The following is a 27856-nucleotide window of genomic DNA, read 5'->3' on the forward strand; positions in this document are numbered from 1 at the left end:
CAAACGGGTTAATTATTATAACAGTAGAGGAAGCACAGCATCTAAAAACAATACATGATAACTAAAATGTAGTATTGTCTCATACTTTCTGAATGTGCCAGGGTTTACAACCTTCCTTTTTTTTATTCTATTATACAGGCTTTATATAGCGCCAACAGTTTGCACAGTGCTTAACAAAATGAAGGCAGACATTACAGTTACAATATCATTTGGTACAAGAGGAATCAGAGGGCCCTGCTCGTTAGAGCTTACCATCAAAGAGGGAGGGTCAATTGATACAAAAGGTAATAGATGTGGGGAATGAGCTTATGGAGAAAGTAAACCAGTGTATTAGAGGCAGGATAGGCTTATTTAACCACTTCAATACAGTGCACTTACACCCCCTTCCTGCCCAAGCCAATTTTCAGCTTTCGGTGCTGTCACTGTTTAATTGACAATTGCGCGGTCATGCCACACTGTACCCAAACAGAATTTTTATCATTTTGTTCCCACAAATAGAGCTTTCTTTTGGTGGTATTTGGTCACCACTGCGTTTTTTGTTTTTTTTTTATTTGTTGCTAAACAAATAAAAAAAATACCTAAACTTTTTTTTTTTTTTTTCAAAATTTTTTTTTTTCTTTTGTTTTCTGTTAAAAAAATTAAGTGTTTTTCTCCTGCACTGATAAGGTGGCACCAATGAGGCAACACTGATATGTGACTGATGGGCACTGAAAGGCTGCACTGATGGGTACTTATGTGGGGCACTGATGGCACTGGCAGGCATTGGGGATAGGCACTGATTGGCATCTGCCTGGTGGTCCAGGGTGGTGCCAATCCCTGGTCGTCCTGGGCGGGCATCTGAGGGGGTCTGCTCTGATAAACGATCAGCACAGAACCCCTTGTCAGGAGAGCAGCTGATCGGCTCTCCTCTACTCGCGTCTGTCAGCCACAAGCGAGGAAAAGGCGATCAACGGCTCTTCCTGTTTACATCGTGATCAGACGTGATGGGACATGGCTGATCACATGGTAAAGAGCCTCTGTAGCAGTGTGTCAGACTAACATACCGCACCACCGATCGCCGCGATGTGCGCCCGTTTTGGAAGGACGTCATATGATGCCTGCCCAGAACGAGAGTTGCGCTGCCTGGCCGTCATTTGATGGCCAGCGGGTGTGAGGCAGTTAAAGAGGAGGGTTTTCAGGGATTGTCTAAAGATGGCTAGATTAGGAGACAGACAGATTGGTGTAGGGAGTTACAATGGATGGGAGAAGCTCTGGAGAAATACTGGAGGCGAGCATGGGAGGAGATGACGAGAGCTAGAGAGCAGGAGGTCTTGGGAGGACCGAAGAGAGCGACTTGGTTCATGTTTTTAGATCAGGCTAGTAATGTAGCTGGGGTCAGAGTTGTGGATGGATTTGTAAATTGTTAGTAGTTTAAATTTTATTCATTGGGTTGGTGGAAGCCAGTGGAGGACACTGAACAGTTGGTAAGTTGGATGAGTCTTGCAGCAGCATTCATGATGGACTGAAGGGGGGATAGTCTATGTAAAGGTAATCCAATGAGGAGGGAGTTGCAGTAGTCGAGGCGAGAGATAACCAGGGAGTGAATTTGAAGCTTGGTGGTGTCATTGGTTAAAAAGGGGCATATTCTAGAGATGTTGCGGAGGTTAAGGCAGCATGATTTAGATAGGAATTGGATGTGGGCCTGACGGGACAGTTCAGAGCCAAGGGCTACCCCTAGCACCCTGGCATGTGGGGACGGACCGATGGTTGTGCCATTTGATCTTGACAAAGAAGTCAGGGAAAGGGGCACGTAGAGGAGGAAATATTATGAGCTTCGTTTCAGATTCCGTTTGAGTAAGTGGTGTGACATCCAGGCTGATATGTCTGTTAGTAAATTGGTGATGCGTGAGGAGACTGAGGGGGTGAGCTGAGGGGTAGAGAGATGGATTTGGGTGTCATCAGCATAGAAATGGTAGTGGAAGCCATGGGAGGCTATCGGTTGACCCAGGGAGGACATGTAGCTCGAGAATAGGAGAGGTCCAAGAACAGAACCTTGGGGGACCCCAACGTTAAGAGGAGTTGGAGAGGAGGAAGTAGAGTTGTAAGTGACACTGAAGGTGCTGTGAGATAGGTAACATTTAAACCAATGAAGAGTGCAGCCATGGAGACCTAGCAGATCAAGTTTTTTTTAAAAAGGAGAGGGTGGACAACTGTACCAAAGACAGTGGAGAGGTCCAAGAGTAAGTGTATGGAATAGTGACCATTGGTTTTAGATGTTAGTAAGTCGTTTCAGGAGAGCAGTTTCTGTGGAGTGTTAGGGGCGAAATCCAGACTAAAAGGGATTGGGAACGTTATTCTTAATGAGGTGGTCGCTTAGCCAGTTGTAGACTTGACGATCAAAGAGTTTTGAGGCTAAAGGGAGTAAGGAGATGGATCTTGGGTTAAGATTGGTGGGGTCCAGTGAGGCTTTTTTGGTATAGGAGTGATTAGTGCATGATTTAGAGGGTTGAGGGAGAGGTTGAAGATATGAGTTAAAGAGTGTAGGATAGGGCCAGAGGGTGACCTTAATATTTGAGAAGGAACAGGGTCCAGGAGGTTAAGTGGGTGTTAGAAAAAAAGTTTACTGACTTCTTCTATAGCAGTTGGGTTAAACAAGGAAAGTATTGACTGTGCAGAAGGACAAGGTGTGTGAGGTGAGGGAGATATCTGTACAGTGGAGACCTCTTCATGACTTGTATCAATATTATTTTTGAAGTGATTAGCAATCTCCTCGGCAATGAGTAAGTTAGTGGGTGGAGGTAATGGAGGACGAAGTAGAGCGTTAAAGGTAGAAAAGAGTTGACGGGCACTGCATGAGAGAGTGTTAACAAGAGTGATAAAGTAGGTCTGTTTGGCAGTGTGGAGGCAGGAATTGTATTTTTGGAGGGCAGATTTATATTTGCTGAAATTTTGCTGGGACTTAGTCTTACTCCACAGATGCTCAAGAGCGCAGCTATGGTTTTTGAGGCTTCTGGTATTATCTGTTTTCCAGGGTTGTAGCATCCGGGGCCTGATTTTGTAGGGAGGGGGCCAAGGTATTCAGGGTGGATGACGGTGAACTGTTGTAGCAAGACAGGGATGAGATTTAGCCGTAGAGATAATCTGTAGCAGAAAAACGAAGAGCAGAGTTAAGATAGCGAAGGTTTCTACGGGTAATTGATTGGTAGTTAGAAGACAAGGAGGAGGAAGATGAGGAGAGAGTGAAATGAATAAGGTGGTGATCAGAGAGCGGAAAAGGTATGTTGGAGAGGTTGCGAGGAAGTGCGTAGGTAGGAGAATATAAGGTCAAGGCAGTTGCCGTCAGAATGAGTAGACGTGTATGTCCATTGTTTTAGGTCAAAAGTGGAGGTTAGGCTCAGAAGTTTAGAAGTAGCAGGAGTGTTGCGATTAACAGGGATGTTGAAGTCACCAAGAATGATTGTGGTAATTTCAAAAGAGAACCTAAAATTAAAATGATCCTCTGCTCCTAGCGTCTAATTCCTTATCCGAACCATCCCTAATTCCACTGGGTGGGGCTGAGTACTACAGTCGTGCAGGAGTTTTTCGTTCAGTTCACCCAGTGAATTCCTGGCCTGCGATCACAAAAGCTTTAAGCTTTCTCCCACAGCTACCCCCCACAGACTCTGTCTGATCTGCCCGTGACCCTATTGATTTCTGAGCCATCTGTCATTGTGACTATACCTGATTTTGAGTCTCTGCAATCTCTACCTGATAAAATTATGTTTTAAGAGACGGTCCTCTGCTATTACCATTTCAGTTTGTATTGATGTGATGTGCAATATTCTGAAACTGGAATATCAGCCTGATATTTCCATTATCAGGTCTTTCAGAGCCTGTTAAGCTGCCAGGACCTTCCCATTGCACCCACTTCTAGAGGTCTTTCACTATGGGGATTGAAAACGCCCACTACATGCCCGTGACACCCCCCAAACACCTAACGAAAAAAAAAAAAAATCTTGTTTGGAAAGGATTTTGTCCAACTGTGGCTCTGTCAGTGGCCCATCTTAACAGGGAGACCACTAGGGTAGTAGAGGGTGTTTCTGCATTTAAGCATCTTGCCTATAAGAGGTTAGAAAGCCCCCATAGAACCCAGCATCTGCTGGCAGACCTTGCCCTTCGCCATGATCCAGCTTTGACTTAAATTAGTCAAATCATGGCAGAATGTTGAAAAATCCCTTAAGAGATCTCGCTGCTGTGGCACTGACAGACTGTGTGAAAAAAGAAAGGACTTTACAGCAGCCCTAACACTGAGCGGAAGGGACACAGGATCTTTTGTGCAGTTCTAAGATTCCGTTTAAAGTTGTTTTTCCTTTTTGACTGTACGTGTCCAGTGGAACTACTAGCGGATAAAACCTTTAACTGAATATTAGAAGTGCGCATATCTCAACCACTACCATGCCACCCTGTAGGACAGCAGGTAATATGGCCAGTATATGCAGGGGAGGATAGCATAGGATGTAGGGGAGAAAGAGGTGGGGAAAAAAGTTTGGAAAGGAGGGCAGCAAAATAAGCATAGTGTGGTTGGGAATGCCAGAGACTGTAATAAAGACAGTGTGAGAAGACTTGCGACAATAGTTAATGCGGATGCTAGAGAATGAGGTGCAAAACGGTGCGGAGAGTAGTTTTCAATGTGCACACTACTGAGGTGACTTTGATGGTAAACGAATCTTTCTACCAGGGTATGAGGATGGGCTTTAACTGATCATTGTGATGTTACTAACAATCTGTGTTTGTTTATTTTTCAGGCATCAAACCTCATGAATAACCCACAAGTACAACAGTTGTAAGTTTTTGTTTTTTTTTTTTTTTTTTTGCTTACATAGTGCAGGTTACATAGATTGAAAAAAGACACTAGTCCAGCTAGTTTAAATCAAGAATCAAAAAAATAAACTAATAGAAAAATCATCTCCGTATACACAATCCCATACAGTTCATCCAGAGGAATCCACTCCAGTAGGGAAACAAAATCTTCCTGGTCCCTAATGAATATTCTGATGTGAACCGGAATCTAACTAATTTATAAAATTAACAAATTGTTCTGGTAGTTCCTCACACTTCATACTAGTTGGGTTAACAAAATAAGGCTGCCCACAGATTATATATTCACATTGTATCATGTGTTGATGGGCATGCACACAACAGTGACATATTGCTTGATCATAGGTTCAATAGAAAACAATCCTATGCTTTGCATTAAATAAAAAGGCTGGTTTGTTCAAATTTGATAAGCTCAGTGCCAGGAATGATCACTTCTTTCTGATTACCATGGTTTCTGAAAAATGTATTATCTTAACCACTTCAATACCAGGCACTTAGACACTTTCCTGCCCAAGCCAATTTTCAGCTTTCAGCGCTGTCGCAATTTGAATGACATTTGTGCGGTCATACAACACTGTACCCAAAAATGTTATAATTTTGTTCCCACAAATAGAGCTTTCTTTTGGTGGTATTTGATCACCTCTGCGTTTCTTATTTTTTGCGCAACAAATAAAAAAAATACCGAACATTTAAAAAAAAAACAAGTTTTTCTTTGTATCTGTTAAAAAATGTATAATATATATAAATAAATAAATAAGTATGTTTTCTTCTTCAATGATGGGCACTGGTAGGCGTCACTGATGGGCACTCGTAGGCGTCACTGATGGGTGGCACTGATGACACTGATGGGTGGCATTGCTGGGCATCACTGATGTTACATCTTATATAATGGTGCCATTCAGTGCCCATTTGTGGGCACTGATTCGCACAGATTGGGCATAATTTGCACATGTGGATGGCCATGGGGTACATACCTGGCCATCCACATTTTGCCCCCTTCCCTGGTGGTCCTGGTGGTCTAGTGTGGGCATCCAAGGGGGGGGCTGCGCTGATAAACAATCAGCGCAGACCCCCCTGTCAGGAGAGCCGCCGATCGGTTCTCCTCTACTCGCGTCTGTCGGACGCGAGTGAGGAAAAGCCGATCAGCGGCTTTTCCTGTTGACATTGTGATCAGCCGTGAGACGTGCCCGAGGCTCTTTACCAAGATCGGTGTAGCGGTGTGTCAGACTGACACACCGCACCACCGATTGCCTCAATGCGCACCCCCATGGACGCGCGGCGGCTGTTATTCTGATGGACGTCATCTGACGCCCAGTCAGGATAACTGAACCACCGCCCGGCCATCATTTTTGCTATAGGCCGGGCAGGAAGTGGTTAAACAATCTTATGGCTCGCTGCCACTGACAAAAGGGATGCAGTGGAGCACAACTGCTTGCAGCTGGCCAACTTTGTATCTCTTCACTTCAGGGATCACAAACTTCTATCAGAAGTGAGCTCTGACTCTCGTCTGAGTGCAAGAAAGGCTGTGATCAGTGGCTCTGCCCCATCATCGCTACATGTCAGAGGCTACAGGCACACAGAACAATCAGATTGTCAGGATGGCGAGTAGAGGGTTGATAAACATGTTCATATGTTTACTGATCCCCTGAATGAACACAAAGTGCTCTGTATAGAGTACTTAATTCAGAATGGAAGACATAGTACACATCAGTTAAGTGTTTAGGCTGGCTTCCTTTTTTGTGATCACACACACACACAGTGCTCTGTACAGAGCATACTTGTGTTCATTACTCTGCAGGGGAGAAGGAGATTGAAGACTCTGTCCTCAATCTTTCTCTAAATCATAAGTGAAACATCAGGGGCATATTTAGACCCCTAATTCATGAAGTCTTCTGTACTGTAAAAAAAAAAAAACATAAGTGATTAAAAAAGGCACTGTGGCCCCTACAGCATAAATGATCCTTTGTTTATGTGGATGGAACTGTATGCAAACAACCTATGTTACTCTGTGGGGATGCAGTATTTATGGAAAGTCACATGTCCACGTCCTAATTGGACAGATGTGCAGAGGCTATGCTCCCAGAGTGCATTCACTCTGTACAGGTAACAGCACCCATGTAAATGCGGTCTCATATGCATACACACACACACGCGCATATTGTGATAAATCATCTTGGGTGTGCACCAACATAAGAGCCCATTCACACCAGAGGGTGTACGCTATGGTGCGCATCAGGCACATGTTGAATTGCATTTTTAAAATGCAAAACAGAGCTTTTTTATTTTAAAAAAATTACAATCACTCAGCTCTATGCATGGCAAATCTATTGCAGTGCACACATTGCGCTGCAGATCTGATGTTATTGGAAGGCATGAGGCTAACCTCCAGACTTAGTTTTGCGAACTATCAATCTTACCGTTTTACAAGAAAGCACAATTTAACATTGACAAATATTTGTTTATCAAATATAACTCAGTACAGTTTTTAACCTTTTTAGATTTAGTAGGAATTGTGTAAAGTTAGATTGTGTTTTGCTAATAATGATTTTAGTATATTTTTAGTGAAAATTTTGTTTAAAAAAAAAAAAACATTATTAAAAGACTATAGCAGGACCTAGTAAAAAAAAAAGCCTTTAGTTAGACTTTAAAGGCTAAGTTCACCTTCTGAAGCTTAGCAATAAAAGTTAAATAAAAAATGTTTAAAAAAAAATAAAGCTGTTATAAAAAAAACACAAACTAAAATAAATGTAATCCTCATTGCCCCGCACATACTCACAAATGCAAATGTGCGCCGAGGGTGCACACGTGTGTGTAAACCACATTGGCACAACACATGAGGTATCACTGCATACAATGGAGTGAGAGCAATAATTATAGCATCAGAGCTCATAGTTAACTCTAAACTGATGAGTGGTAAAGTCTGTTAAAGCATCTCCTATGGAGATTTGTGGACACAATTGTTTTTTGCAATATCAGGGGCATATGCAATTTTAAGACTTACCATGTTTACTCATTGCATTCATATTTTACCAAAGAATTGGGTCTTATAATATTTGTGTGCACTAAAATTAATTTTATTTTTTCCTGTATATACAGAAGGAGGGTTTTTTTTTTTTTATATATAAACAGTTGCAGAAATACCATGCAACATAAAAAATTGCAACTGCTATCTTGTTCTGCAGGGTCTCATAGGTTCAGAAAATATATAATGTTCTGGGGGTTTTATGTAATTTTATAGCCAAAATTGCATATTTTGTGTGCAAAAAATGAAAAAATGTGTTCTAGAGCAAAAGTGGTTAAAATGCAATACAATGAGAGACACACGTATGACCTTTAATAAACCAAAATTTTAAAATGAACGATCTTGCTGGCAACACTTTTGATATTAATGTGCCTTTGTCCTCCTCTTGCCAACTGAAATGTCAAACAAGGCTGACTGATTATATTAATTTTTTTTATAAAGAACTGACAGCATGTGTGGCTGACAAAAAAAAATTATATTTGAAGTCTACAGATCTGCTAGTTATATTTTTTAAAGGGGATTTTTTTTATCCGTCACTGCATTCCCTGAACTGGAACAAATAAGCATGACAGTGGTTCAGTGTTTACAAGTATCACTAACTGCCAGCTTGTTCAGGTTAGTGAATTACTAGGTATTGAATCAAGGGTTGGGATGACAACCCAGCATTCTGTGCCATGTGTTCAGTATCTGCTCCTCAAATTTCTATCCTTTACTTAATTTTGTAAAACTAGAATGCAACCATCAATTTTGACTAGTCATTTCTGTCTGGTCGTTTCTGATGTTTTTTACACAAATATTTTTGCTTCTCAACAGATTTCCTGTCTGGAACACTAAGAAATATATATTTACAATTGCAATTTGTGGATATCTCTTGTATTTTTTTTTTTTTAATTACATTGATGTTTATCAAACTTGCTTTTGAGTATCAAGGAATATTAATTAATTCAGCTGTCACTTTTTCTCCTCAGAATGTCTGGAATGATTTCTACCCCTGGCAACCCTATGGCAGGTGCAGCTGCAACTGGAAACCCTCCTCCCACAGATCTAGCAAGTCTTATACAAGCGTATGTACTATTTCATTTTATTAACTTATTTACTTCTAGATTTGTTTCTATAAAACAGCAGAATGAGTAAAACAACTCTCCTAAGTTGAAGAAGGCCTAATTTAGGTCTCACAGATCCTTCCTCGTTTGCATCCCACAGTGAAGGCCAAAAACAGCATTTTCTCAAGGCCCACCAAGAAAGGAGGCTCAACAATAGACTTGTACATAATTATGCTACCAAAGGATTGGACAAAATTGTAGGTCAAAACAGGATAACCCTTCCTACTTTCAGCATGTGTTTTCTTCACCCTGCTATGTAAAAGACTAACATATTTTTTTGGCTAGCACCATTTTTTCTTATACTGAAATTTTTTTTCTTTAATCGAGATTCTTCACTACACTGCTGCTAGAGCTGCTTTCTCTGATTGCAGCTATGTAGTGCAGCCGTCCCCAGCCTGGCTTTTGGAGTGCCATGTTTGGACCCTGCTGGACTGGATGTTGCAGGGATTGAATGATCTTCAGGTGCTTTCCAAGTACAGGGCCTTTGGCACTGCCTCAGAGCTTGCCCTTTACCCTAAAGAGTGAGTGGAGTAGTCGAGCTTAACATCAGGTGCTACCCTAAGTTGTCTGTACAATTCCCCTATTTCTGTCATTTAGCACCACAGTAGGGGGTTGACACTGTCAGACTAAGGTCCCATTCTTACCTAAGCAATTTTCTGCTTGAGCCTTGTAGCTCTAAAACACTCAACAAACCAAATCTCTTTTATTTCAATGGTCCCTGTTCACATATATGAGCGTTCTGCCTCCTGAAGAAAAATGCCTGTCGCTCAGAAAAGTACATGACCTTCTTTTTGAAGAAGCTGAAGCTGTAAAACGCTTGTAATACGCTTCTAAAACTCTTTAAAAAATGCTTGAAATTCTAAAAAAAAAGCCCCAAAAAAAGCCAGTAAATCGTGAATGGAGTCTAACCGTTGCTGTCATCTGCTCCGTGGAGTGTCAAGCGCCTGTATTCCAGGCTGTCCTTCCTGTCATACACCGACGAGGAAGCATCATCCCACTGTTCCGGCTTTGAAAAGGGCCACAAGAAATTTTGATCCTCAATTTCCTGCATACAATGACTTTGGTTACCTCCAGCCATCTGATCCTCTTTAGTTACCAGATGTCTGATCTATGTGAATACCTGAGACGTTGCCTTTCTGCCTTGTAATCACAAGTCTTGAGGGAGCAGCACTAACTGCTCCAGGGCTGCTTGCAGCACTCCAACGAACGTGGCCAACATTTGAAACCTGAAATACTCTTGGACCAATATCACACTTTTTTTTTTTTTTGCTAACTTCTCTGCCTGGTTACACCTCTTTTGACCCAACACAATGGACACACACTTCCACTCACTGCTACCCATGCACAGGTCATATTTAACTGCTTGCTGACCTGCCGCTGCAGTTTTACTGCGGCAGAATGGCACAGCTGGGCGAAACAACGTTACCATATGTTGCTTCGCCTTTCGGCCACTAGGGGCAAGCGCACCCGGAGCTGATGCAAGTGCCAGGCGGGCGCGATGACTGCCGAGCACCCGCGATCGCTCGTGACGGATCGAGAACCGGGATCTGTGTTCTTTCAGGGGAGCGGAGAAAGATCGTGTGTTAAAAGTATAAATCTTTCTGTCTTTCTGCCTTTCCTGTCTTTTCTGTCTTTCTGTCTTTTCTGTCTTTTTTTTTTTTCGTTCGTTCGTTCTTTCTTTTTCTTTCTTTTTTTCTTTTTCTTTCTTTCTTTTTTTCTTTTTCTTTCTTTCTTTTTTTCTTTTTCTTTCTTTCTTTTTCTTTCTTTTTCTTTCTTTTTCTTTCTTTTTCTTTCTTTTTTTCTTTCTTTTTCTTTCTTTTTTTCTTTCTTTTTCTTTCTTTCTTCCTTTTTAATGCATGTCAAAATTCTGTTGGCTTTGCTTGCAGCAGCCTGGCATTGCATGTTGAACCAGGTCTCTGAAATTCCCACAAAATCGAATTCCTCCTCGTTCAACAGTATCTCTCATTCACCCATCTTGTCCGCCAGGCTCCTGGCATTGGTGAACATGCCACGTAGTTTAGACCGGTCGCATACTATCCTCTTATTGGGTCTCCTGAGATTGCAAATAGGACTTGTTACTATACTTACCTCGGGTTTATGTTCTTCAGTCAACCTACCACTAATGCCCTCAATACTACCCTCTAGAATGTGTTTATTGCTGACTATCTCTGGACCCTCCCCCCCCCCATTCGCCTAGTTTAAAAAACCCTATATCTTTTCGGCCATCTTCACTCCCAGCATATATGCACCCTCCTAATTTAGGTGCAGTCTGTCCACATTCTCACTGGAGGAGTTCTCTCCCCCCCCTCCCCCAGCAGCTAGGAGAGTCCCTCAGCTCCAGGAGTGCTGGTCCCTGACTGGTTTCACTAATGTCACTCAATGGAGCATACTTATTGGGATACTCCAGCCCAGGATTGGCCTCCCTGGCACTTCCCCCTCTATCCTTCCTGACTGTCACCCATCTACTCGTTTCTTGTGCCTGCACCTCTGTCTCCACCCGCCTCAAGATGTATACCGAGTCGCATCTCCACACCCGCTGGGCATCGTACCTACTAATTTAATGAGGATTGGGGATTATACCCTGTCCAAATTATCCAACAACTAGCTTACTGACACTAATACTCAACAATACAATACACAGGTGCTCGCCGACCATATGCACTCGCACTACACAGTTACTAACGATCCACACTCACTACTCAGACAACACTCAGGTACTTACAATACTCGGGTACTACCTGACACTAAAACTCAAAAAAAAGCTGTTTAACCACTTGCTTACTGGGCACTTAAACCCCCCTCCTATCCAGACCAATTTTCAGCTTTCAGCGCTGATGCACTTTGAATGACAATTGCACGGTCATACAACAGTGTACCCAAATGAAATTTTTATCATTTTTTTCCCCACAAATAGAGCTTTCTTTTGGTGGTATTTGATCACCTCTGCGGCTTTTATTTCTTGTTAAAAAAATGTAAAAAAACTGAATTTAAAAAAAATTTTTATCTTTTGTTATAAAAAAAATTAAAAACAGGTAATTTTTTCTCCTTCATTGATGTACGCTGATGAGGCGGCACTGATGGGCACTGAAAGGCAGCAATAATGGGCACTATCAGTGGCACTGATTGGCACTACTGGTGGGCACTGATAGGTGGCACTTGTGGGCACTGTTATGTGGGCACAGATGAGGCAGATGTGCCTCTTCCACTTCGGGACCGATGTCCCTCGCATCCGAGTTGGTGATCGGCTTTTTACTTGCTTTCCGAGTTGGTGATCGGCTTTTTACCGGCCCCTTACTTGGATCGGTGATCACCCGAGTCTCAGTGACTCGGTGATCACAGCGGGCTCCCTGTAGGGCGCGCTCAGGGCATGTGCACAGGGGAGGCCGTCAAACCCCAAAAAGAACCTAAAAATGCAACACGGCAATCACCAGCAGTCAAAAGCAAAACTTGTCCATGCTCTCCACTCAAGGTTACCACTGTTCAGCTTCCAACCAGCAAGTCTAAAACTCACTAATGTTTTACTAACTGCTAAAACCAATGGCCACTACTCCATACTCTTACTACTAGACCTTTCTGTGGCCTTTGATACTGTTGACCACCTACTCCTCAATAAACTCCACTCCCTTGGCCTGCAAGATTCTGCTCTTTCCTGGTTCTCCTCCTGTCTGTCACAGCATTCCTTCAGTGTTACTTTCCACTTCCTCTTTCTGTGGGGTTCCCCCAAGGCTCTGTTTTTGTACCCCTTCTATTCTCTATACCTCCTCTTAATCACTTGATAACTCAAATCTTGTTCTCTACTACTTCCCTCACTCCTTCAGTCTCCTCTTACTAACTAACTGATATATCAACATGGATCTTGCACCTCTTCCTTAACAACTCCAGTTCCGGAAGAATTTACCCCCTTCCTGACCAGGCTGTTTTTTGCGATACGGCACTGCGTCACTTTAATTGCGCAGTCATGCAATGCTGTACCCAAACAAAATTGTCCTCCCTTTTTTTTTTTTTTTTTTTTTTCTTTCCTCCACAAATAGAGCTTTCTTTTGGTGGTATTTGATCACCTCTGTGTTTTTATTCTTTTATTTTTTGCGCTATAAACAAAAAAAGAGTGAAAATTTTGAAAAAACACAATATTTTGTACTTTTTGCTATAATAAATATAGGGAAAGAGACCAATCGATGTTCCTACTTTGTAGGAGCACACGATCTGTCTCCTCTTCCCTGAGAGAACCGGGATTTGTGTGTTTACACACACAGATGACGGTTCTCGCTCTGTCACGAGCGAGCACGGGTGCCCGGCGTTCATCGTGCCCGCTGGGCACGCGCATCGGCTTTGGGGACACGTGGGTGTGCACGCCTGCAAAAGCATCTTAAAGAGCCAACGTACAGCTACGACGGCTCGCGCAGGGGAGCCAACCTGCCGCAGTACAGCTGCGACAGCTGGTCGGGAAGGGGTTAAACTAAACCTTCCTGAAACCGAACGTGTAATATTTTTCCACCACTTGTGCCTTCCTCCTGATTTTTCCATAAAAGTCAATAATACAGCTATAAGTCCCTAGTCTCATGCTAGGGTACTAGGTGTAATCCTAGACTCTGAACCTGTCCTTTTGGCCCAAAAGCCAATCGCTGTCAAAAACTCGTAGACACTTCGTAACATCTCTAAAATTCGGCCCTTTTTAACTAATGAAACCACCAATCTCCTTCACTCCCTTGTTATCTCTCGCCTTGACTATTGCAACTCCCTTCTCATAGGCCTACCTCTCTGTGGGCTATCCCCTCTTCAGTCTATCATGAATGCTGCTTCCAGACTCCTCAATCTTACCAACCGTTCAGTGTCTGCCACCCCTCTCTGCCAATCCCTCCACTGGCTTCTGATTGCCCAGCAAATTCAATAAAAAAATACTAATACGATACAAAGCCATTCACAACTCTGACCCAAGCTACATCGCCAATCTTGTCTCCAAATATCACCCAAATCATCCTCCTAATCTCCCCCTGCTCTCTATCTTTTTTGTATCCTCCTCCTATGCTTGCCTCCCATCCTCTTGTACACTCTACCTCAATCTGTGCAGTTCTCTCCTACTCAGCATGGTAAGAGTGGCAAGGTAGCATAAGGTGATAATAGTAAGCATGGTCCTACCACACACATCAGTAGCCTTCTCCGCTCCTTCTGGGTGCTCTTCAATGTGGCCTGTGTGTACAGCGTCATGACATCACCATGTCTCTGACACCTCTCCCCCTGTGCACCGGTGTTCTAGAGGATGGCTGGAGCAGGGATGGCACAGGAAGCCTCAGCTCCTCCCCATCTCGACCAGAGAGTTAACCATTTCCCCATCCTAAAGTTGCATATATTGGAAACCATGGCGGGCAGTTAGTGCTGGACTTCTGGAGTCTCTAATTTAAGGGAAGAAACACAGATACTTGAACATTTGCTTTATTGTGAGTAGTGATGAGCTTGGGTTTGGTCCAAGCTTGGGTTCACCGAACCAAGAAGTAAGCTGTCATTCCTGGACCAATGAGCTGCAGTTGGAACATTCCCCGCCCTGCAGTTGCTCATACACTAATGGGTAGGCTACTCATGATGACATTGACCCAATGTGGCAATATGATCATATTAGGTCAATTATATCGCAAGCATTGCTGTCCCCTTGTGTATATGCTGCTGCAAAAAACAGCACTTCCTTTTTGTGTTTTTGTTGTTTGCAAAGCTGCTGACTGTTTTTTCTTTTTTTTTTTTTTTTCTTAACAACGTTCTCTAAAGTCTACCAGTTGGATATTGCAGCTTCATCTGAATGCCAGCATCAGGCGTATGGTCTTTCAGATGGCTCTTTGAGCTACAGGCAGCGCACAGGTTTCTCTTTTCTTGAGCCTGTTCTGCATTTGTTTGCTGTGTTGCACACCCCCCGGTTGGACTGCTTTTGGACTTTTCGAAGGTTAAAGACTTCTTTGTCCCTCAATGTACAAGAAATAAAACTTGGAATTCATTGGGGGACACAGATCCAACTCTTCATTTTTCTCAGTACTGTTTTTCTTCAGATCTGCTCATAGTAGGGGGTTGGCCTACATTTTTGTCCCTAAAAGGATTTTATGGTTACTACCCATAAAATCCCCCATTGGCTAGATTTCCCTACCACCTACTCTCAAGAAATGAGACACAAATCCACAGACAGCAATAGAAACCTTGCAGAGATTCAAACCTTTCTCTTTTAGTAAAAATGTATTATTGATTTTGTCTGTCCTGATTAGATACATTTTTTACCCTTTGTACTGCTCTCCTATCGACAGAATAAATGAGTGTAAATGTCCCCAGTGGAGTCCCAGGAAACAGTAAAAGTCTAGCTAAAGTTCTAACCCCTTTCCCACTGCTATACAAAACAAACAAAAATGTTTGATTGGAACTTTGCTTTAAAGTGTAAGGTGTTTTCTAGAAATTCATTTAGTAATTCTGTTTTTAAATTGTACGTTTATGTTTTAGAGGACAACAGTTTGCTCAACAAATGCAACAACAAAACCCAGAATTGATAGAACAGTTACGCAGTCAGATAAGAAGCCGAACTCCAAGTACAAGCAATGAAGACCAACATCAATGAGCTGCACCTGAATATCAGAGGAGATTGTAATTTTTTTTCAGGGTATTTGGGCAGAAAGTACCGAGTGACCACACCACAGCCCGTCTTCCTCTTAGATATGTGTGGACAGTGGCTACTGACACACTTTTATGGGAAAAAAATGTTTTTTAAACATTACCTCATGTTTTACTCTCCATAACCACATTTAGAAGGATCCATTAAGTGTCAATTACCACAAAGTAGCCCAAAGGACTGGACCAGTATGGGCATTTGGGTTTTCTGCTGTTGCTGAAGAAAATACCTATAGTATATTGGTGTTTCCCTTTCTCCTTGATCTTTCTTTGTGTATAATTTATACAGGTGGCCATGCCCTTCGGTTAGCACCATTTACTCATCTGTGTTTATGTACTCTCAGAAATGTCAGATTCTGCTTCACAGCACTCACTAGTTGGTACGTTGAAGTAGGCCTTTTATTATTACATGCATACTTATTGATTCTGTGACTAAAATGAATGGTGTCATCATGTGGAGATTGCAATTACTTCAAGCATCTGCAAGAGCACCCCAAGAAGCTCCAAAACTTTGTGGAGATGCAGGTGTGGGTTAGAAAAGATATGGATCAGCCTTTGGGATTTCTAGAAAGTGTTGCGATTTTTACTGCATCCTGGGTTTAGGAGTTCCCAGCGGTGCTTATGAAGATGTTGAAAGTATGTGCATTTCATTTGTGGAATCAGTTCAGAATATTAATCAGGTGAACTTTAAGATTCTTGATATGGACAATACATAATTATGGTTTTATAGAGATCAGCTAACAATGTTAACCTGGGCCAATTCAAATGATCCGCTCCCTTCAAACACTACTCGGGAAATAAGATTGTAAGCTGCAAGGCAACTGACAACTGTCATCCGGTCCCACAGTGTTGTAATAAAATATGGCTGACTGCAACACGTGTTTTCCTTTTTTCTATGCAATGTTTTTAGTACTGATGTGTTGTGTTTTTTTTTTTTTTTCTTTTTCCCCCAGATATAGTTTGGCAAATATCTAGTACTTTATAATCTCGAATGTTTGCTTTCAGACAGCATTTTGCTTTTAAATATCTGAAAAATGACAAGTTACGTAGCACAGAATGTATTATGGTTTGGTATAGAATGAATGTAACATGTTAAAGTGGTACTAAACCCACAACAGAAAAATCTGTCTGTATTGGCAGACTATCATGCTTGTTATACTCACTGTGGAACTTAAGGGGTTAATTCTCTGTACTGTGTAAAAAGGCTCTTTGATCCTATATGGTCAGATCCTCCCTCTCCTGCAGGGTCTCTCAGCAAGTCCAGATAAGTCAGTAGTAAGGCTGCACATGCACAGTTTGGTCTCTATTGCTGGAGAGAACATTTCCTTGTTTAGCTTGGCTTTACAGGTCACATGGTATTGACATCACACATTTGGGCCTGTATACAGATCCTAAATGACAGCCCAGTCCCTCCCTCCCTCCTCCATGCCCAGTAACTTAAAAGAAGAGTGGGTGGGATGTCGCATCTTGATTGATGGATGATCCGCCTCCCATAACAGCATGAGGACACACAGGATGTAGTGGAAATCTCCTCCTACCCAAACACACAGCACTCGGGTGGATCCTGCAGTTTATCACGTGACCATGGTATACTGGTGTGCAGATCAGCCAAAAAGGTATATAGTGGCAGTTTTTTATGTAAAAAAGATGATTTATAAGTTGTGGGCACTGCGGGGGGTGGATGGACTATTATTACTGGGTTTAGTAACACTTTAACACCAGATGTAGAAGACTGGAGGAAGTGCTTTTCCTCTCTTGCTTGTTTCCCCTTGTCAGTGCATCAATTTATTGAAACCGAGCCACAAAAAATATTGCAGTGCCTAGTTTAGAGCTGGTGGGGACTGTAGCTCTTTTACAGTTGAAGCTTAAAGTGGGGATATAAACCCAATTTCATGAAATTTGAGCTGGGCACATAAATCTGTAGTGTTTTCTTATCTCTCTTCAAAGCACCAAGTCCCTGTGGCTTTCTCCTGCTCTGTTCTTCTTTTATCAGCATGAATTTTGTGTCAGTAGGTTGCTATAATTTGATTAGCAGAGAGCTGATCTATTCACAGAACAGCTCTGCAAGTCTTTGCCTATGTGGAGAGGGGGTGTGTGGCTTTCCTCCAATCAGCTGTCCTGGCTGTATGCCCAGACTTCACTTCCGGTGCTGAACAGGAAGAGAAAAATCTGCACTTTCTAAAGAATATATAAAGATTAAGACCGCAGATATGCATGTAAAACATATGTAGCTAGATTTGTTTAATCTCTGTGTATCATCTGACAATGTTCACTTTACCGGCTTGTATATGAGGGTTCACTTTGAAAGTATTTTGTGCTATCTTTTACTTTGCCTTGAAATACCGTATTTATCGGCGTATAGCACTCACTTTTTTTTCCCCTGAAAATTATAGGGTAAACGGTGCCTGCGTGTTATATGCCGATATTGTGTTTTTTTTTTTTTTTTTTTACCGGGGGGCTGGGATTGGGCGGGCTGCCCGGGAGCCACACATTGAGGTGTGTCAGGCTGGCCACCCCGCCTGTCCTGGCCCTGGGACAGTGCTGTCTGCATAGTCTAAAGTTGAGAAAAAATCACTTGCCAGCCCCTTGTCATATGCTTCTCCTGTGTCATTTTAAAAGGAAGCTTTTTCTCATTTTTTTTTCTCTGGCTGCTCTCCTCCTCAGAGTGTAGCTTTAGATTGGAGGAGAGCAGTCACATGACCATCTAGGAAACATCAGAGGAAAGCAGTCATGTGACCAGGTCGGTGAAAAAACTGAACTATTGAGGTAATTAGAAGCTTCATTTTACAATGACGCTGACACAGGAGGAGCAGCATAGAAGGGGCTGGCAGTAATTTTTTTTTTTCTTAACTGTAGAGTGTGCTGCCCCAGGAGAACACCAGAGTGTATTGTGCAGGGGGGGGCTGTGGAAAAAAAAAAATAATAATTTCCTTAAACTTCCATCTTAAAATTGGGGGGGGTGTGTGTGTTATATGCTGATTAAATACGGGAATTTGATACTGACACATTTAAATTGCTTTCAAAGTTCTTCATTCTATTGTTCATCAAGCAGATTCTTTGCTTTTAATTTATCACCTACGTATTCTTGTTAATAAAACAAAAATGGCAGACATAATATTGGTACTCCTAACTTAACAATACACAGCACAATCTTTTGAGGCAAGAACTGTGATCAAAAAAAAAAAATTGCACCAAAAATCTGCAAAAAATTTAAAAAAGTGAAAAAAAAAAATGTATTTACCTCCAAATCCTTGTTGCTAGGCAGTCTTCCTAATCTGCCTTTTCCTATTCCGTGGCGTGTCCTGCTCCTCGGTGAGCGGCCCCGTTGCCTTCTGGGAACTGTGTATGTTCCCAGAAAACCACGGGGCCATTCACAGATCGCCGCGCCGCTCCCGAGTGCGCAGTAGGAAACTGGCAGTGAAGCCGCAAGGCTCCACTGCCTGTTTCCCTTAGTTAGGATGGCGGTACCAGGAGCCGAGGGACGGGTCGGCCTTGGGCGGCCGACATTGCGGGCACCCAGGATAGGTAAGTCTACTTATTTAAAGTCCGCAGCTACAGTGTTTGTAGCTGCTGCCTTTAAAAGAAAAAATTTTCACGGCCGGAACCCTGCTTCAAGCTTTCTTTAGCTCTGAATAAAGGGCTTATGATTCTGAACTGACAATCCCTTCCCTCACACTTCACAATAGTCCAGTCTTTGCTTTTAAAGAAATCCTGCGTGCTCTTGGATGCATGCTTTGGGTGTTTAGCCAGCTGGAGAACCCATGTTCTGTAACAGTTTTCTCTAAAGCCTCATACACCCTATCAGATTTTCTGCTGATTTTTTTTTTTCCTTCAGATTTACCAAAACCATATAATATGAGGCCAAACCTTAGGAGTTTCAATTTGTATATAATCAGGCAGGCCCTTTGTACTACATGGTTTTGGTAAATCTGAAGACCAAAATCAGCAGAAAATCTGATGTGTGTATGGAGCTTAACACTGGGTATTGCTATCTTCCTTTATAATCTACATATTATAATGGGGCCTCCTCCATGCTTCACAGTAGGTTTAGTGCTCTTTTCTTGTAAAAGCTTTGTTTTTTGGTTTTTTTTTTCTGTGAACACAGAGCAGCTGTGACTCGCCAAAAAACTTAATCTCATTTCATCTGTCCAAAAGACATTCTACTAAAATGAGTGTGGCTTGTTATCATTGTTTTTTAGCAAAATCTAATTTAGCTTTTCTGTGCCTGTCTTTCAGAAGTGAGGTGCTTTCTAGTATGGAAGCCACTCTCCTTTTATATAGTGATGAATGGTGCCACTTATTATTGATGTACCATAATCTTGGAAGTCAGCTAGGATCTGACTCCACCATTTTAGATTATAATTTTATCCACTCTGGGGTCAATTTTTTCTCTGACAGCCATATCAAGGAGATTTTATTCTTTCCAAGAATGGAAGTCAAAAAACAAAGGATTTCATTTATGAAAAAAGGCATAAAGAATGATGGACATTTTAACTGATTAATCTGGAGAAAGATGCCATCATTTCTCAAGTATCCTGCAATAGTCCACACACACGTCAAGCCTTTTCTGAAACAGGACGGTCAGTTTACATGGTTAACACAATTCAACAAAATTTTCCGTAAAGGCCATTTGATTTATTTATACAAAATATCCTTTCTCGCACACCTTAAAGGCGAATAAATTCAGATTGGTTGCTTTTGACACAGCTGAGGCTCTTCAAGCACCTTATTAATTTAGTTGTCTTTAATCTGCACTCTTTCCAGTTCCACAACATCCTTTTTGTGAGCTGCCTTCAATTGAACTGTGTATTCAAGATGAGGCCTTACTAATGCTTTGTATAGAGGCAGAACGCTCTCTTGAAGTTTATGCCTCTTTAAATACACAAAAGCACCACAGCAGATTCCCTTTGCATGATGTTATTAAGTCTATAATGTACCAGGCCACTTAGACCTTCCTTATTGATTCACCATATGTTATTTCTGTTAGCCACTGAGTTCATGACCTTTTAATCTGCATTGAACCTTATTTGCTATGTGGTTGTACAATTACCCAATGTGTCTAGGTCAGCTGAAAAGTTAAATATCTTTCAAGGACTACATTGCTTTACCTGTAAATATGATCATGTTAAACCAAAATATCCATCCATTTACATACTGCAATTTTATGAGGAGGTTAATTTAGGCTGCATGTTTTTTTTGGCCTCTGATTCAACACACTATTGCATTACTGTCCATGACCATTGATGGGGAAAAGAAAAAGGGCATGGAAACGACCAGTGTTTTTACTACTAGACCTCTTTCACACGGGAAGCATGGGAGGCAGTTTTCAGGTGTTTTAGCGCTAAAAATAGCACCTGAAAACTGCCTCCCATTCATTTGAATGGGTGCTTTCACACTGGGGCGGTAGAAAAAGTCCTGAAAGCAGCATCTTTGGGGCGTGTTTGGTGTGCTGTAAAAAGCGCTCCAAAAACACCTCTGGCCATTGAAATGAATGGGCAGAGCTTTAAAGGCACTTAGAAAGCGCTGCAAACAGGTCCATTTATTTATTTAATTTTATTCTTTTATGTCATGTTGTCATGTGACCTTAAAAAGTGACCCGCTAAAGAACCGCAAAAACGGCCAGCGCTTTAGCAGCTGTTTTAGCAGCCCTTCAGTGTGAAAGGGGTCCAAAACACTTTAAGACCAGGCTTTTTCTTTGCACTGTTGTTTTTAAATCAACTAAACTTGCTTAACCACCTCAATACAGGGCACTTTCACCCCCTTCCTGCCCAGGCCATTTTTCAGTTTTCAGCGCTGTCGCACTTTGACATTGCGCGGTCATACAACACTGCACCCTAATGAAATTTTTATCATTTTTTTTCCCCACAAATAGTGCTTTCTTTTGGTGGTATTTGATCACCTCTGTGGTTTTTATTTATTGCGCTATAAACAAAAGAAGAGTGACAATTTTGAAAAAACAGAATATTTTTTACTTTTTGCTATATTAAATATCCATATTATTAATTTTTTTTTTTAAACAAATTTTTTCCTCAGTTTAGGCCGATATGTATTCTTCTACATATTTTTGATAAAAAAAATTGATTGGTTTGTGCAAAAGTTATAGCGTCTACCAAATTGGGGATAGATTTATAGCATTTTTTTTTTTATTTTTTACTAGTAATGGCGGAGATCTGCGATTTATTTATTTATTTATTTATTTATTTTATTGTGACTGCGATATTGCAGCGGACATATCGGACACTTTTGACACATTTTTGGGACCATTCACACTTATACAGCGATCCGTGCTATAAAAATGCATTGATTACTGTGTAAATGTGACTGGCAGGGAAGGGGTTAACACTAAGGGGCGATCGAGGGGTTAATGTGTGTCCTAGGGAGGTGATTCTAACTGTGGGGGGAGGGGACTCACTAGGGGAGGAGACTGATCGGTGTCCCTATGTACTGGGAACACACCATCGGTCTCCTCTCCTCTGACAGGATGTGGATCTGTGTGTTTACACACACAAATCCACGGTCCTGCTCTGTTACCCGGCAATCGCGGGTGCCCGACGGACGTCGCGGCCGCCGGACACGCGTACCGCGTCCCGAGCGACGCAGCGGGCGTGCGCGCCCCCTAGTGGCTCGGGAGGGCGATCACGTCATATGACGTCCGCCCAGAACAAGAGCTACCTAGTCCCGCCATCATATGACGGTGGGCTGTAGCCTAGTGGTTAAAAATTACTTCTAACCCCCAAACATAAATCTTAATTTTTTTATTTATTTATTTTTAGCAGAGACCTTAGGGCGGGGGTAGGCAACCTTGGTGGTCCTCCAGCTGTTTTGAACCTACAAGTACCATGATACCTTGCAAGACCCTAACAATCACAGGCATGACTCTTAGAGGTAGAGGCATGATGGGGTCTTTTTGACCCCAAATCTCTTCTTTTACTCTTACAAGCAAAAGATTTGATTTACAAAAATAAAAAAAATAGTTTACTTCAAGCCCAGGCTCGAAGTGATGTCATGATGTCGCTCTGGTCCTCCAAGGCCATAGAGACTATCAAAGAGGATCTACTCTTTGATCGCCTCTGGGACTAGCTGGCAGTAACTGTAAGTCCGAGAAACACCGATGGGAGGAGGGGGGAATGTCCCCTCCTGCTGTTTTCTGAAAGTGTTCCAGCGGTTCATCAGCTGCTCGGAATGCTTTCATGAGAGAGCCAGCCTGTAAAATAATAAATAAAATACAGGGGTTCTGGCTGATATTTTCAGCCATAATACCGGTAAACCACTTCAAAGCCCCAATGTCTATATACACGTATTGTGGTCTTCAAGTGGATAACATATGTAAAGCATTTTTGAATTTTATCTTGTCTATACATTTTCTTTAAAAAAAAAAAAAAAAAAAAAAAAGTATTCCCCCTTCTTGGGAGGTTTCTAGCCATAAATAAAAAATAAAAATTCTCTGCTGGGATGCTCCGTCCTCTTCCTGTCTCTGAATTTCCAGTGCTCTGGGGCTTAATAGCTTTGGGTCTCCTGTGAAGCTGCTGGGAAATGGTTCCCAATGAGAGGACCACCTCCTTTGGAAAAAAAATGTTGCTTTCTCTACTTGTAACATGATCTGTGGATGAAGGGTGGGAATCTGGTAAGTCATCAGACTTTTGCCCCATACTCCCTCTTCCCTAACCCATACATTACAGGACATAGGATGGTATTCTGGAACCAACCAAGCTGCCTTCTAGAGCCTGGACACTGGCAAACAGCTGTAGTTATTATTATTGTAAAGGATTTGTATAGCTCCAACAGTTTGGGCAGAACTTTACAACAAGAGGAGAGTCAGAGGTCGGAAGGCCTAAAAAAAAAATAATAATTTTTTTTGAAAAATTTAAGAAAGTGTGGAATACATTCTTTTACAATGATAAATAATATATCTGACATGGTATTCAAACTATATAACATGACAACCTTAATGAGCGATTTCTTAAGCCGTGTACACACGGGCGGACTTTTTGACCGGAGTGGTCCGACGGGACGAATCCGTCGGACAATCCGACTGTGTGTCGGCTTCATCGGACCTGCAGCTGACTTTTTCAGTCGAAAATCAGACAGACTTTAGATTTGGAACATGTTTCAAATCTTTGCGACTGACTCACGCCCCATCCCTATATAAGTCATTGCGGACCGCGCACACGGCATTACAGTGGGAGAGAGCGTTGTGTCAACATCGGAAGAAGAGAAGAGGGGAGAAGACCGGGCCACCGCTAGCTAAAGAACGGGCAAAAGAGCAGAAGATACCGGAGAGCGGGAGAAGAACCGAAGAGAGCGGAGAAGAGGCCGGAGAGCGCGGAGAAGAAGGAAGAGACCCCGAAGTCGGAAGAAGACCCCTGGAGCTGCCTAATAAATTATTTTAAAAACCTGTCTAGTGTTTTTTTTATTGACACTTTTTTTCCTAGGTGAATGGGTAGGGGTACGATGTACCCCATACTCATTCACATAGGGTGGGGGGCCGGGATCTGGGGGCCCCCTTATTAAAGGGGGCACCCGGATTCCGATAAGCCCCCCCGCCCGCAGACCCCAATAACCAACGGCCAGGGTTGTCGGGAAGAGGCCCTTGTCCTCATCAACATGGGGACAAGGTGCATTGGGGTGGGGGGGGCCGCAGGGTGCCCCCCTGCCCCAAAGCACCCACCCCCATGTTGAGGGCATGCGGCCTGGTACGGTTCAGGAGGGGGGTGAGCGCTCGCTCGTCCCCACCCCCTTTCCTGACCGGCTGGGCTGCGTGCTCGGATAAGGGTCTGGAATGGATTTGGGGGGCACCCCCGCGCCGTTTCTTCGGCGTAGGGGGTTCCCCTTAAATTCCATACCTGGTATGCTCTTGGAGGGGGAACCCATGCCGGTTTCTTATTTAAAATTTGGTGCGGAGTTCCTCAAGATCATCTGAGCACAAGTCGCATGCCAAAGTCGGATCATGCGAGACTTTGATCCGACTTCAATGATAGTCAATGGGCTGAAGTAGGATCAAAGTTGGACCAAAGTAGTGCAGGGAGCATTTTCAAAGTCGGACCGACTTGTGTCGGACCAGTTAGGACGGCTCCCATAGGGAAACATTGATTTGCACACTTCATGCGACATGAGTTCCCAATGTCGGAGCGTTTGTCGCACTAGTGTGAACCCGGCCTAAAGTGGTTGTAAAGGTTCAGTTTAAAAAACAAAAAAAACAATACTTATCTCCGCTGTGCAGTTGGTTTTGCACAGAGTGGCCCCGATCCCCCTCTTCTGGGGTCCTTCCGAGGTGCTCCTGGCTCCTCCTCTTCTAGAGTGTCCCGCCAGAGAAGCGCTCTCCGACAGGACACCCACGCGGGAATGTGCTCCAGTATCCTGCTGCTGCGTCTGTAGACACAGACAGCAGGACTGGGCTGTCACATATTATCAATTACAATTAGATCACTAAGCGCAATTTTCCCATAGATATATCAAAGATGTAGGTACATTCCCCCTGGGTCTTTCCGCTCTTTGGGCATATTAGGAATGGGTTACTAAAAGCCTCACACAAGTACGATTCCTCATGACCAAAGAAAGGGTGAAACCTTTTGCACAACTACAAGAAAAAGTACTGCCACATAGTAAACTATTTCTATACCTGCAGATAAAATATTTCTTGCAAACCAATGTACAATGCCCAGAGGGCAGTAGGATGCTTACATCCTTTGAACCAAAGTGTGCTTCAAACCTGCATGCCCTTGACCCAATATTTTTTCTTTACTTACAACTTATGGCACCCTCATCACAGCAACCACCCATCTACACTCAAAAATGGACAGATCTGGAAATTTAATTAGATGCTCGTGATTTGGCCCACATTTGGGAATCCACCAAATCCTGCTCTACCAGTATTTTGGCAGTAGAAACAAATTATAAAATTTTAAGTAGATGGTACCTCTTTCCCTCTAGAGTAGCTCAATACAACCTAAGATGCTCACCAACTTGCTTTTGCAACTGTGGACAGAAAGGCAAGTTTTTACATGTATGGTGGACATGTCCTGTAGTAAGTCAATTCTGGTCCATTACTTATCAACTGATTTCAAACTTTTTGACACGCCTGTTCTCTTTGCTGCTCAACAAGTCCTTTTGAACCTTAAGCCCCCATAAATAAATACAAACACCTTTAAATTGCTGCTACATGTCTTCACAGCAGCCAAACAAACAATTGCAAAAGCATGGCAGACCCTCTGCATTATCCCTGGCAGATACCAAGTCCAGGATCAACAAAGTCCTGCTACATAAAAAAAATCCAGGCAAAACTCTCTGACAGAGTTAAGTGGTTCCGGATCACCTGGAGGCCATGGATTTCCCAACACCTCCTCGTGGGATTTGACCAGAACCTCTTGACTTCCTAAAAGAGTCAACAGATCTATCCATACAACTACCCCCCATCTGTCCAAATTGTGGTCCGCGGGCTGGATGTGGTCCTTTGCTTGCCCTTGGGGCACTATTCCTTCCACTGACACCAAAAAGGGGCCACTATTTCTACAACTATTTATACACTCACAGTACCACCCTGCGCTGGTGTAATTGTGAAATTTTCACTATTCCTCCCACTGATGCTAACAATGAGGCACTATTCCTCCCACTGACGCCAGAGATGGGGAACTAATTCTTCCACTGACACCAATTATGGGGCACTATTTCTCCCACTGACAACAGTAATAAGGTACTATTCCTTCCACTGACACTAATGATATAATTTTTTTCTACTCCCACTGAGCACCAAGCCTATGGCCTTGTTTACTCCCATTGATGCCAGGGCATTTTCTACTCCCACTGGCCACAGTCCAGCCCCCCTAAAGCTTGAAGGGCTTAAACTGGCTCTCTTTGTTTCAAAAGTTTGGAGACCCCTTATCTAGACAATCTAGTTGAAACCATTGATGTAATTGCTACAAGCCTTCCACTATGTTGATAGGGACTGTTATTCTGTTTGATACATTTAAACACCATCTTTATTCAAAATGTTTATGTGTCACTGGCAATTATATTGTATTTTATCATTCTATGTTCATCATGTTTACTACGTTTGCCTAAAACCTGATAGGCAGATTGAACAATAAAAAATTCCACTTTTACAGGCTTACAGCATTTTGTGTCTTTAAATACAGTTCTATGTTATCCTATAAGGCCATGCGCACCAGGCGTTTAGATCAGTATTTTAAGAACAGTTTAAAGCACACCAAAGCTGCGTTCAGAAAGAAGCCTAGGAGCATAATTTATGTACATGTGTAAACGCGCAAAGATGCGTGCATATGCGAGTCAATTTATTCTAGTGATGAGAACAAATGACTATTCTGGCCAGCATTTTTTACACTTGGCAGAAAGTGTATCTTGGCATCTCCTGGCAGAAAGATCCAGCTTAGATTCAGGAGTATTTTAAGGCCTGTGCATGAGGCCTTAAAGAGTGTTAAAAAGAAAAAAAGCTTTAACAGCCCAAGCTGTCCAGTTAATGTAACAGAGATTGGTGCAAAGCCTATAACATGGTCAGGGTGCTTACAGCAATCAGCATTTATTTATGTGGCTTAAACCTTTTTTTCCCAAAAGCTAAAAAAAACAACAAAAAAAACTCAGTTGCTGTAGGGGCTTGTTTGCTCTCTGAAGAGCGACCCACATTTGGGTTGCTCTTCAGAGAGCATTTGACAGCCAGTGAGGAGGCTTTGTATTGCCTCCTATCCATCGGACAACCATGCTGCATGTGTTGTGTGCGGTTGCAGCGTAGCCCCATTCACTTAAAACAGAGCTCCACCCAAAAGGGGAAGCTGTGCTTGTTTGCTCCCAATCCCCCCCCCACCGCGCTGCCACACTTGGCATGGGCACCTTTCGGGGGTGGGGAGGGGGTAATAGGTAACTGTCAACAAAACCAGGTACCCGCTCCCACTTCGGAGTAAGATCACCGCAACCGTTGTGCGGTAATCTACGCAATTTCTGGCCCCTCCTCCTACCCCCCTGCTGCCTTCTGGGAGAGACACAGGTCCCAGAAGATAGCGGGACCATTCAGACTCACGCATGCGCAGTAGTAAACAGGCTGTGAAGCCGCAAGGCTTTACCTCCTGTTTCCCTTAGTGAAAATGCCGGCGCGTGCACCCAGAGCTGATTAGCGGATCGGCTTTGGGTGCCTACATCGTGGGATCCCTGGACGGGTAAGTGTCCTTACGATAAAAGTCAGCAGCTACAGTATTTGTAGCTGCTGACTTTCAATCCCCCCCAGCTGGAACTCCTCTTTAACCACTTGCCC

The 27856-nt window shown here is 42.8% G+C and overlaps 1 protein-coding gene across 3 annotated transcripts in view; it reads left to right on the forward strand.

The window, feature by feature from the left end:
* SGTA (small glutamine rich tetratricopeptide repeat co-chaperone alpha) overlaps positions 1-16472 on the forward strand; it is an 80256-nt gene extending 63784 nt beyond the window's left edge. For all 3 annotated transcript variants that reach the window (XM_073595600.1, XM_073595609.1, XM_073595592.1), the window contains 3 exons: positions 4764-4801; positions 8827-8922; positions 15433-16472. In XM_073595600.1, coding sequence (XP_073451701.1) covers positions 4764-4801; positions 8827-8922; positions 15433-15547 — 249 coding nt within the window. In that variant the 3' untranslated portion in view covers positions 15548-16472. The remainder of the gene's footprint in view (positions 1-4763; positions 4802-8826; positions 8923-15432) is intronic.
* Positions 16473-27856: the final 11384 nt, after the last annotated feature.

Source organism: Aquarana catesbeiana, linkage group LG01 (assembly GCF_042186555.1).
Source record: "Aquarana catesbeiana isolate 2022-GZ linkage group LG01, ASM4218655v1, whole genome shotgun sequence".
In the NCBI taxonomy this organism is placed as follows: Eukaryota; Metazoa; Chordata; class Amphibia; order Anura; family Ranidae; genus Aquarana; species Aquarana catesbeiana.